General features: G+C 37.0%; 1 protein-coding gene across 3 annotated transcripts in view; it reads left to right on the forward strand.

The window, feature by feature from the left end:
• ADGRB3 (adhesion G protein-coupled receptor B3) overlaps positions 1–13,147 on the forward strand; it is an 862,679-nt gene that overhangs the window by 826,855 nt on the left and 22,677 nt on the right. For 2 of the 3 annotated variants that reach the window (XM_062187566.1, XM_062187567.1), the window contains one exon: positions 2,728–3,371. In XM_062187566.1, the coding sequence (XP_062043550.1) occupies positions 2,728–3,371 (644 nt within the window). Of the gene's footprint in view, positions 1–2,727; positions 3,372–9,179; positions 9,235–13,147 lie in introns of those variants that run through there. The other variant, XM_062187568.1, reaches the window with a different exon arrangement.

A 13,147-nucleotide genomic window follows, 5' to 3' on the forward strand; every position in this document is an offset into this window, starting at 1 on the left:
TTAAAAATATTTTATTTGACTGGAGATATTTCAGAAATTTTATTCAGAATATCATTAAATATTTCATTTAACATATTTTACTCCTTGACATATTTATGTATGCTTTCCCTGAAAACCAAAATACATTACTGGATATATTAAGAATTTTGGATGTTTCTCCTAATTTTTTATTATATAATAGTTACAAACAAGCCACGACCAAATTGTAGATCAATTTTAAAATATTTACATGTAGATTTATTGTGATTTTTTACTGTCTAAAATAAAAAGACACAAATACGAGAACAAAACACACTGTATCTAAAGTTAACATATATTACACAAATGATGCATTTTTTTTTCCATTTTCCATGACATTTTTGTTTTTTATTTAATTTTATTTAATGTAGAAGTTTTATGTATTTCTTGTATACAGATTCAGGAACATAGTGGTACTTCATACCCCACACTCTCTCCTGCCCACCTCCCACCCTTCTTCCTCCTCCCTCTCCTATTCCCATTCTTAATTTTTACAAAGATCTATTTTTAGTTTATTTTATACTCATAGGATTAACCTTACACTAAGTAAAGAGTTCAACAAATACTTTGAAAAAAAAAAACATTGTTCCTCAACAGTCGAGACAAGGGCTATAAACAATCATTGAGTCTCAAAATGTCAATTTCAGTTCTATAGATTACCTTTTAGGTACGTTATTAGTTACCACAGAAAATAATGTATGTTTTGAAATAATTTTAAAGATTTTGGTAGGGAAAGACATTTATAATCTTCTGTTTTCAACTTTTATTCTAATGCACATAATTATGATTCTTTTTATTTTTAAAGATTTATTTATTTACTTGAAAGGCAGTTACAGAGAGAGATAGAAGCAGAGAGAGAGAGGCAGAGGTCTTCTGTCTGCTGGTTCACTCTCCAAATGGCTGGAACTGCCAGAGCTGGGCCAATTCTAAGCCAGGAGATGGGAGCTTCTTCCAGGTCTCCAACAGGAATGCAGGGGCCCAAGCACATGGGCCATCTTGTACTGCTTTCGTAGGCCATAGCAGAGAGCTAGATCAGAAGTGGAACAGCTGGGACTCGAATGGTCACCCATATGGGATGCCAGCACTGCAGGCAGTGGCTTTACCTGCTATACCACAGCTGTGGCTCCAATAATTGTGATTCTATTTGAAAATTAGATAACAATAGATACAATTCAGTATAAATTAAATTTTGACAAGGAGACAATAAACCAAACATTTCAGTTTTCTAGAGCTAATGAAATTTTAAATGTCAACTGCTTGACTTTATAAATAGGATGATATTAGGTGTGCATGTTGAGCCAATTTTCACTCAGTGCTCTTTTGTATACTTTCAGTACCAAAGTCACCACAAATATTTCTTCATTTTCTTCTTTCACATGCTTGGAACTGACAGCTATTCACAACGAAGATTCTTTTTGAGTTGTTCTGTCTCTCTTATCCATACAATATTACTTTTTTTTTATACAGAGGCCCAAAAAAGGAGGAAATTTCAAAAATATATTTTCATGAAGAATTATGAACCCTTTTATTTATTGGTTTGTTTTGATTCAGTTTGTCATTTTAGTTATTCTCCTTCATTGTACAAATAATCATTTTTTTTTCCTAAATCGCTATTTTTCATGCTTAAAATAGAATGGAATCTCCAGAGGATTATACAGTCTTTTTATTTTTTGCTTAAATTAATTTGGCATTTAAATACATTTTCAAGGGTATTCAAGTATATGTATTGATCTTGCACAAAAAATTCTTGTTGTTCCTATGTGGGATTTAAGATTACAATTTTTTAAATCCCGTATGTACCTTGAGTATGTGGACTTCAATGGATAAATGCTCATTAATTTTCAACATGTGTAGTTTTGGGAGAGATTTCTGGTCAATTCTCATTAATTATCTCCTTTAAGAAATATTTTAATAAATAAAACAGAACACTTTAAAGGAAGAGACTTTAAGAAAAAATCAAATTTATTAATTGTATCCATAATTTTATAGGAAATCCTATGAGTAGATTGACAGAGAAAACTCTTGGGGCCAGTGCCGTGGCTCAATAGGCTAATCCTCCACCTTGCAGCGCTGGCACACCGGGTTCTAGTCCCAGTCGGGGCACCGGATTCTTCCCGGTTGTCCCTCTTCCAGGCCAGCTCTCTGCTATGGCCCGGGAGTGCAGTGGAGGATGGCCCAAGTGCTTGGGCCCGCACCCCATGGGAGACCAGGAGAAGCACCTGGCTCCTGACTTGGGATCAGCGCAGTGCGCTGGCCACAGCGTGCTGGCCGCGGCGGCCATTGGAGGGTGAACCAATGGCAAAAAGGAAGACTTTTCTCTCTGTCTCTCTCTCTCACTGTCCACTATGCCTGTCAAAAAAAAAAAAAAAAAAAAAACAAAACAAAACAAAAAAAAACTTCTCTTGGTAATCTGCCATTATCCTGAAAATGTATGAAGAGCTGTTTTGGGAGAAGGCAGTGGGATTTTTGAAAGCCCATTAATCAACTTTAGGTTATGCTTTAGCTTTAGTGGACAACCTGAGATCTATGAAGGCAAACAGAATCAATAAAGAGTGAATAAGTAATCTGAATCATATACACACAAGTAGATATGTAATTTTTCAGTGATATTTTTATAAGGAAACTTCAGTAGGAAGAGAGACAACATACTATAGTCATAAAAAATAAACACTAACTTTCATTTATGAACTTTTGTGTTTTAATTTACAGTTCTTCATAAAGATATTGGTCCTTGCCGAGCAGCAACAATAACAGGAACACTGTCCAGGATTTCTCTAAATGATGATGAGGAAGAAAAGGGAACAAACCCTGAAGGGCTAAGCTATTCAACATTGCCTGGCAATGTCATTTCCAAAGTCATCATCCAGCAACCCACAGGTCTGCACATGCCCATGAGTATGAATGAGCTGGGCAATCAATGTCTTAAGAAAGAGAATAGTGAATTACGGAGAACTGTGTATCTATGTACGGATGATAATTTAAGAGGCGCTGATATGGACATAGTCCATCCTCAAGAAAGAATGATGGAAAGTGACTATATTGTGATGCCCAGAAGTTCTGTAAATACCCAGCCATCAATGAAGGAGGAAAGTAAGATGAATATTGGCATGGAAACCTTGCCCCATGAAAGGCTATTGCACTATAAAGTGAATCCAGAATTTAATATGAATCCCCCTGTAATGGACCAGTTCAATATGAACTTAGATCAGCATCTTGCACCCCAGGAACATATGCAGAGTTTGCCCTTTGAGCCTCGCACAGCTGTGAAGAATTTCATGGCCTCTGAGTTGGATGATAATGCAGGACTGTCAAGAAGTGAAACTGGATCCACAATATCAATGAGTTCTTTAGAGGTGAGTAATAGAACACTAAATGTACATAGTAGATGTAATAATTGATTGGTTCATGTGATACTGGTGGAGGAGAAGATTTACATTGGCTTTTTTAGTTATGTATCTTATCAGAATTTTTGGCATGAAGAAATTAAGATTATGGATATAGTGTTTTTCCAGTAGTACATTGGAATCTCTCTATTCAAGACCATGCTTTCTTTCTTTCCTTTTTTCTAAAGAGCTCTCCACTTTTTTCTTTTCAACTTTTATTTAGTAAATATAAATTTCCAAAGTACAACTTTTGAATTATAGCAGCTTTTCCCTCCATAACCTCCCTCCCACTCGCAAACATCCCATCTCCCACTCCTTCTCCCATCCCATTCTTAATCATGATTCATTTTCAATTATCTCTATATACAGAAGATCAACTTACTATATACTAAGTAAAGATTTCAACAGACTACACCCATAAAGACACACAAAGTATAGAGTACTGTTTGAGTAGTAGTTTTACCATTAATTCTCATAGTACAACACATTAAAGGCATGGGAAGCAGGTGCACAGTGATTCCCATTGTTGATTTAACAATTGACTCTTATTTATGATATCAGTAATCACCTGAGTCTCTTGTCATGAGCTGCCAAGGCTATGGAAGCCTCTTGAGTTCACCAACTCCAACCTTATTTAGACAAGGCCATATTCGAAGTGGAAGTTCTCTCCTCCCTTCAGAGAAAAGTACCTCCTTCTTTGATGGCCCATTCTTTCTGCTGGGATCTCACTCACAGAGATCTTTCATTTAGGTCCTCGTTTTTGTTTTTTTTGTTTTTTGTTTTTTTCTTTTTTCCCATAGTGTCTTGGCTTTCCATGCCTGAAATAATCTCATGGGTTTTTTGGCCAGATCCGAATGCCTTAAGGGCTGATTCTGAGGCCAGAGTTCTGTTTAGGACATCTGCCATTCTATGAGTCTGCTGTGTATCCTGCTTCCCATGTTGGATCATTCTCTCCTTTTTAATTCTATCAATTATTTGCAGACACTGTTCCCATCCATGCAATCCCCTTGACAAAGAAAACATTACCTATCAGTCCTAATTTTGTCCTCTTTGGAGCAAAGTAAAGCACTTTATAAAGAAAAACAAAGATCCTCATGATATTTCTGGTACACCAGAGATCCTTGTGGTTGGTCGAATTATGTCTTAAAGGGAGATCTGGATCTTCTGTGAAAGAGCAGCTATTACAAAGAAAATTGGAATGTTTCTCTGAGTCCCATTAATACACTGATTATAAACTCTAATTATCATTAAAAATGTCAGACTAGATGTTTTGCTCCTAACTTTTACAGATTGATGACCACTAAAATTTTTAGCCTTAAATTGTGAATTGTCAGGAAGGAGGTTATCTGAGCATGCCCAAAGTTAGGATTCTGAACTTCAACCAGATGGCTGTATGCTTCATATATCCACCATGAGACAAAAAATGCAAACTTCTCTCAGCTTCTTTTCTGACCATTAAGTAGAGAGTAGCCAACAGCTATTAATATCATTCATGTTGCATTAGAATTATTCAAGTAAGAACTATATCCTATTAGTAATTTGTATGTGACTCTTACATCTTTTACCTTGAAATTTTGTGGTAAACCTGCTGCTGATCCATATGGTCAGAATACAAGGCAATACATGTATTCTTTTGTACATACTACTGGTTATTCATATAATAAGTCACTGCATTAGATACTATAGAGAGAGACATCATAATTGGTAGCCTGCCCCTTCCATCAGAGTTATGCTGATAATTGTATATGCTAGTGTCCAAAAGTAGATATGATGTTCCTATCTCCTTCCCAAAGCCATTCCTCCTACTAGTTCAAGATAAAGAAAGGCTGAAGAAACACGATGAATAATGTAATTTTAAGGTTTTTCTCAGTTGGATCAAGGGAATTCTAGACCAAAATGAGAAGGTTGGCAAAATCTAGAATAAGTCCTATAACCTCGAAAAGATAAAAGTTTCCAAGGATAACTAGGTCAGAATCATTCTTTAGAACCAAAGGCAAAGATAGGGGTAACAAGGCAAAGTTCAACTCCAGAGTAGCTGGGACTTCCCCCTGGACAAAATCATTCCATTCTTCTAAATTAGTATAATAAATACTGTTTCTCTATCTGTTACTTGCATACCTCAGAGACTAGCAGGACTGCTACAATAATAACCACATAAGCACAAACTACAAAATGTTTATGCAAAATTCCAAAAGTTTTTAAAATGACTTTCAGTGAGTACACAAATAATAACATTAACATTCCAAGTATTTATAATGACTCTACAGAACTTTCTACATAAAATAGTTCTTTTAAATGTGTTAAAGAAGTTTGAATGGAATTTCATTAAAATACTTTGGATATAAAAATGTTTTACATTTAAAAGCATATAAATCTTGCTGGGTTTGATATTGTACAATGTATGTGGCTTGAACAATAGACTATTTCCAAGTACTGCTTTGCTCAGTTTATATATTTTCCAAATCTTTTTATTATTAAGTATAAGCATCACAGGTAACTGTGATTCAGCCAAAAGATCTGCATTTAAATGGCCTGGAGATTACAAGACTTAAATCTTGAAAAGCGAGTAAATCCAAGATTCACAATGAAGTTTTAGGTCCTCATTTTCAGTCCTTAAAAGAGCTTAATAGTTTGTAATTGCTTAGGGTGACCATTTTAGCAGACATCTGAAAGTGAATATATGGATGTGAGAGTCAATAATAAAATTGGCATTTATGTAGCATCTTTCTTTAGCAGATCCTCAAATCACCTTAAAAACATGAATTAATTACTCTTCACAACACTTCTGTGCAATGGATAAATTGTTATAATCTTCAAAGTAAAGTCATTTGTTCAAGGTTACAGAACTAGTGTATAGCAAATCTAGGAATAGAATCTTCCTGTCCTGATCAGGTTTATGCTGTCTAGAAGAGACAATAATGAGCCTGAACATTAGCATGAAGGTAACTTTAAAGTTTGTTTGAACCCTTCTCAGACACTTGGTCCTATGGTGAATAAAGACATGAAATGGAAAAAGCTTTTGTCCCATTAGTGCATACAACTGAAAAATCTTAGCAGTGGTACTGTGATCCATGAAGGTAAAGTCAGTGGGATGGCTTTCTCTTTGAGCTGAGTGATACATTGTCAGTAGAGTTGTCAGCTGTGCTAGACTTTATCTGCAAGATGAAGAGGGAAGGAAGACACTCTAACAATAATTGGGAAAAGGAGAAAGATGGCTACATATCCACATGAACAGTGGGTATGCAGAGTATCATGAGATGTCTTGAGCCTTGGAAGATAATATGAAGATAAAAGTGGGTGAATGTGCAGGTTATGTGAGACCTAAGTGATAATGTAAGTTTTCTCCCTCAGAGTAAGAAAGGAGATTACAATCACAGGTATGCCCAGCCTGCGAAACTGACAGAGCAGAGTATGGCCAGGTGTGCTTCAGTAGCCTTTCAATGATGTGCTACAAAGGTACTCATATTAATGCAGGAATTTTCCTCCAGAGGAATGGGTTTTGCCAAATTGCTATCATAGGAATGGTGAAGGGAAGATGTAAAAGAAGGTGAAAGCTAACAAAGTTTAGAATTTTTTATTCATGAGAAAAGTACAAGTGAGAAAAAACAGAAGTTGAAGGAGAGAAAAAGAAAGCCAACCAGACTTGATTGGGTGAGTGGATAGAAGTATTTATTCAAAACAGCAGAAAGCAACAGAGAAGAGGGAGGCCCCCCAACCCGGAACGTAGCACCAGCAGAAAGACCGAGGCTTCCAGGAGAATTTATTCAGCTAATCCCCAATTCTTGGGTGTAAAATGTCTAAAAAATCGGTGAATGTTCTTAGTATGAAAGCATATTCAGGTTTTCTCTATGCCTAATATCACCGTGTTTATTCTTTATTTCTTGTAATGTGCTGTCATCTTAAGGACAGCAGATTGGACTTGTTAGGCAATTCTGAAATTTTTAGATTTAGAGTTTCTGCAATTATGGAATAATTAAAATAATAATATGATGGAATTTCTCTTTTTTTAAAAAAAGATGTTTTTGTTTATTTGAAAGAGTTACAGAGAGGGAGGGAGAGAATGAAGGAGGGAGGGAGGGAGGGGGTAGAGAGAGAGAGAGAGAGAGAGACTGCTGGTTCACTCCCCAAATGGCCACAATGGTCAGGGCTGGCCCAGGCAGAAACCAGGAGTTAGGCGCTTCATCCAGATCTCCCACATGAATGCAGGGGCCCAAGTACTTGGGCCATCTTCCAGTGCTTTGCCTGGCACATTGCTCTACTGGAAGTGGAGCAACAAACAGGTGCCCATGTGAGATGCTGGTGTCAGAGGTGGCGGCTTTACTGGCTTGCCATAATGGCAGCCCCGGTAGGATTTTTCTTAACAGTGGCTCCAGCCCTAACTTCATTGTTTACAGTTAAGAAGAGTTACATTGTTGCCAGCACTTTGATTATTCACCTTAAGTTATTTAACAAAATACGTGTGTGTTGTGCATGTAGAGAAAATATAGCAACAACAACAAAAAAAAAACACACCAAGTTTTTGCTCTGGAGCAAGAAAGAACAAAAGAAGTATCATAGTTCTCAAGCTATTTGCAATTTATTTAAATCTTGGATTATGATTAAAAAAAATTGGGTTATGATTTCAAAAAAATTAGGTATATCACTGTAAGAAGAGAGGTCAGTGTTTGTTTTCAGTCACTGAAGTACAGTTAGGGCTCAACTGTTAGGTCTAAATAGTAAACACTGTCGCTCTCAGAAATCTTCCCAACTCCTGTTATGTCCTGGGCCTGTTTGGTGCATGATCTCTCCTCTATGCTTTCTCCCCATACCTCTCTGGGCTGATACCATTTCCCGTGTCACTGACTTTTGTCTGGGTTCAGCTAACAGGAAGCATTGAGAAATTGGAGGTTTTCAGGGAAGAAAGAAGAAACCTAGGCTATTTCTCCCTCATTCCTTCTGCTCTGGCAGCATTTTTGTGTCTCTTTGGCTGCAGTTGTCACTGTGCTTCCAAGCTCGTGCCAGGTGCCAGGTGGTTTAATCCCTGGGGTTAGACAATACTGCCTCCCTCTCATCAGCCCCTGCAGTATATTGGCCTCTCCTGCTAATTACTGAATCACCTCCAGGGCCCCTATTTGGTTTGTCATTGGAATGTTTGAGGAACATTTTATTCTAATGTAACATATCATATCATTTCTGTTGTTCCCCTGACAAATTATACTTAATTTTTCTTAGTTATAAAATATTGTAATACCTGATAAGATTTAAATAATATATTATAAAATTATTTATCAAAAGTAGAAATGTTTCTAGCTCCAGTATTTCTGACTGTGTATATAAGCTTATATATATATATGTATTCTCAGTTTCTAAATCTAACTCAATTTCTAAGTGGGTAGAAAGACATCATTCTGGGCTAAATTTTTATATGTCATTTATAGACCTCTCAGCATAACTGTTTTTCAACATAAAATGTTTTAGTGATAATGTCATATCACAGGTGCCTCCCTTATTGCTGTTGTGAGGTTAGAATTAGCTAATGTACATGATAATCTTTTGAGGATCATAAGGAGTACTTCAGATATAAGGTTGTGGTATTATTATGTCATTACAGTTACACCCTAAATTTCTGCAAACAAGCTTGAGTGCTAGCATGTTAAATCAATATTTGGGATATTAGACAAAATATTATTGCCTCACTTGGCAACCGGGAAACTGTGTCACTAGTAGAAGCCATTACAAAATTGACCATGTACAGAAACAACTTTTTGTTTCTTATGTTTTTCTTTTTTTCTCATGCAGGTCTGGTGAAAGGAAGGTTTACTGTCCTCTGCTGTTTTGTTTTGCTCTTCGATTAGGGAATTTTGTATTTTTTTATAGGCATGCAAGCAAAATTATCTTTAATAAAAGTCATTCTTTAAAAATTAATTAGTCTCAGACTTCATTTCCACAGCTATTTTTAATGGATTTTGCTATCAAAGCTTTCTCCTTGCACATGGGTTCATTGCTCACCCTGTAATAGGAACTTTTAATGGCAGTCATATTGCCATTCATTAGTTGGTGAAATTTATTACTTGCTGTGAATCTTCTAGTGTCTTGTCGAGCTTAATTTGCAGAGACAAAAACAATGAAGTATTCCCTTTGAAAAATTATTCATCATTTTACAAGACTCAAATATGAAGAGAAGGCTCTATGCATATACTAAGTATTCCTCTGAATAGCCTCATGCTGTTGTAAATTTTTATACTTTTAAATCACCCTATAGAATTTTCCTTTCTGTTATTCATAAGCCCACCTTCCTGTAAATTCTCTTGATTCCCTTGGCTATCAATTGATCCTTTCATAATGATTTTTCTTTGTACATTTAGTCCATCTGTTTCTCCAAATTTTCCCAAAATATTCCTGAGAAAAGCAGCAGTAAAAACAGCACAAAGTCTTATTCTTTTGAACGTTCTTGGTTACCATAGTGAAGCTTCTTTAATCACATAACAATACTTTTGTGAATGTCTACTATTGTGCAATTCCCTCTTCTAGATGCTGGATATATTTAAACATGATAATGATGGACATGCTTCCTGTCCCTGTGGAGAAGAAATTCTAAAGGAGAGGCATATTATTAGCTATTAAGCAACTGAATAATTTTAAAATGGACTGTATTAAGGAGTAACCTTGTAATGTGAGGGAGAGCCTTCCTTAGATATGGTTGTCTGAGAGGCCTTTGAGAGTACTGTGTGGAGTATAAAACACAGTTGACATGTAACAGTGCCTGGGAGGAAATGTGGGAGTAAGATAACATATCAGGCAAAAGAAACTGCAAGTGCAAGGCCCTAGTGTAGGAAAGAGCTTGGCAGATTCTCATAGGCTCAGAAGATCTGTGTAGCTAGGGGAGAGCTACTTAAGATGAAGTTGGAATAGGAAGAAGAGGCCTTGTAAAACGATGTTAGTGAATGAAGACTGTTAAGCAAGAGATTGTCATGATCATTTCTCTAACCAACCATCCACACAAGCTTCCATCCGTCCATCCATGTATCCATCCATCCATTGCTTTTGTGGTTTAGAAGGATTAGGAGCCAGTGATGATAGAAGAGGGAGTGAAAAGTACAGCTAGAAAGATAGTAAAGTAATCCAGACAAGAAGTGAGAGCAACTTTGAGTGTTGAGGTGAAAGTTTAGGTTGAGGGAAGAGCCAGTGCTCTGGCGCAGTAGGTTAATCCTGTGCCTGCAGCACCAGCATCCGATATGGGTGCTGGTTCGAAACCCGCCTGCTCCACTTCCTATCCAGTTCTTCGGTATGGCCTGGGAAAGCAATGGAAGATGGGCCAAGCGCTTGGGCCCCTGCACCCATGTGGAAGACCTGGAAGAAGCTCCTGGCCTCAGATTGGCCCAGCTCTGGCCATTGCAGCCATTTGGGGAGTGAACCAGCAGCTGAAAGACCTTTTCTCTCTGTCTCTCCCTCTCACTGTCTGTAACTCTACCTCTCAAATAAATAAATAAAATCTTTTTAAAAGTGTAGGTAGAAAGGAGTGGCAAGATCAAGACATATTTCAGTGATATAACAGAGAGCAGGTATTGGTAGATTTGATCTAGAATATGAAGAACAGGAATGAATGAAGGCATAAGTGACAAAGTTTCTTAAATATTGGACTTGACCAACTAGATATTCAACATTCTGTAGGATGAGAAAGCTATGGTGAAGAAAAGGATGTTTGGAGCTTAAATGATAGTGTTTAAAATCCTGGGAGTTAATTATGTTATCCAGGAGACAATATGAGAAAGGAAATCAACATTAAGAAAGCAGGAATATGAGAGAGAGCCAACAAGGGGAACTTGAAAATGAGCTGTACCAAGTAAGAGGGAAAAAAATAAAACTGAGAAATGAAGTGTTTTTGCAAGAAAAAAGTGATCAGGGTAGGCATTGTGGAACAAGGTTTAAGCTGATGCTTGGGACATTCATATCCCAGATGGGAGTGTATGGTTTCAAGTCCTGCCTCTGCTTCCCATCTTACTTCCTGATAATGCCTCTGGGACATGACAGAAGATTGCACAATTATTTGGGTCCCTCCAATGTTGGAGACCTGGGAAAAGTTCCAGGTACCTGGCTTCAGATCCTGTCTGTTGCAGGGCATTTGGTGTATGAACCAGTGGATGAAAGATACTCATTCTCTCTCTCTCTCTCTCTCTCTCTCTCTCTCTCTCTCTCTCTCTCTTTCTATCTCTGTCTCTCCTTCCCTTTTTTCCTCCCTTCCTCTCCCCATCTTCCAAGTAGATGAAAATCAATCAACCAATAAATAAAAAGAAAAAGTGGATAACTTACAAAAGCACCAAGAGTCTCATAAGATAAGGATAGAAAATTGAATTTGGAATTTTATAAGTTGAAGCTTAGAGATCATTGACAAGAAGGATTTTCATAGAGTATTGAGAATGGAATTGGAGTTGGGATGAGTTCTAAGTAGGAAATTAGAAATAGGAAACAGAATAGAAGAACATCACCTATTGTGACAAAATATTATTTTTTTAATTTTTTTATTCAGTAAATATAAATTTCCAAAGTACAGTTTATGGATTACATTGGCTTCCCCCTCCATAATTTCCCTTCCACTCACCCTCCTCCCATCTCCCGCTCCCTCTCCCATTCCATTCACATCAAGATTCATTTTCAATTATCTTTATATACAGAAGATCGATTCAGTATATATTAAGTAAAGATTGCATCAGTTTGCACCCACACAGAAACACAAAGTGTAAAATACTATTTCAGTACTAGTTATAGCATTACTTCATATTGGACAACACATTAAGGACAGATCCCACATGAGAAGTAAGTACACAGTGACTCCTGTTGTTGACTTAACAATTTGACACTCTTGTTTATGGCATCAGTAATCTCCCTAGGCTCTAGTCATGAGTTGCCAAGGCTATGGAAGCCTTTTGAGTTTGCAAACTTCGATCTTATTCCAACAGGGTGATAGTCAAAGTGGAAGTTCTCTCCTCCCTTCAGAGAAAAGTACCTCCTTCTTTGATGGCCCGTTCTTTCCACTGGGATCTCACTCGCAGAGATCTTTCATTTAGGTCCTCTTTTTTTTGTTTGTTTGTTTGTTTGTTTGTTTTTCCCAGAGTGTCTTGGCTTTCCATGCCTAAAATACTCTCATGGGCTCTTCTGCCAGATCCAAATGCCTTAAGGGCTGATTCTGAGGCCAGAGTGCTATTTAGGACATCTGCCATTCTATGAGTCTGCTGTGTATCTCGCTTTCCATGATGGAGTGTTCTCTCCCTTTTTGATTCTATCAGTTAGTATTAGCAGACACTAGTCTTGTTTGTGTGATCCCTTTGACTCTTAGACCTGTCAGTGTGATCAATTATGAACTGAAATTGATCACTTGGACTAGTAAGATGTCATTGGTACATGCCACCTTGATCGGATTGTATTGGAATCCCCTGACACGTTTCTAACTCCATCATTTGGGGCAAGTCTGATTGAGCATGTCCCAAGTTGTACATCTCCTCCCTCTCTTATTCCCACTCTTATATTTAACCGGGATCACTTTTCAGTTAAAATTTAAACACCTAAGAATAATTGTGTGTTAATTACAGAGTTCAACCAATAGTACTAGAACAAAAAAAAATACTAAAAGGGATAAAGTATTACATTGTATTTCAACAGTCAGGACAAGGGCTGATCAAGTCACTGTTTCTCATAGTGTCCATTTCACTTCAACAGGTTTCCCCTTTGGTGCTCGGTTAGTTAAAAAGTATTATTTTTATCAAGTTATT

Source organism: Lepus europaeus, chromosome 3, assembly GCF_033115175.1.
Source record: "Lepus europaeus isolate LE1 chromosome 3, mLepTim1.pri, whole genome shotgun sequence".
Classification (NCBI taxonomy): Eukaryota; Metazoa; Chordata; class Mammalia; order Lagomorpha; family Leporidae; genus Lepus; species Lepus europaeus.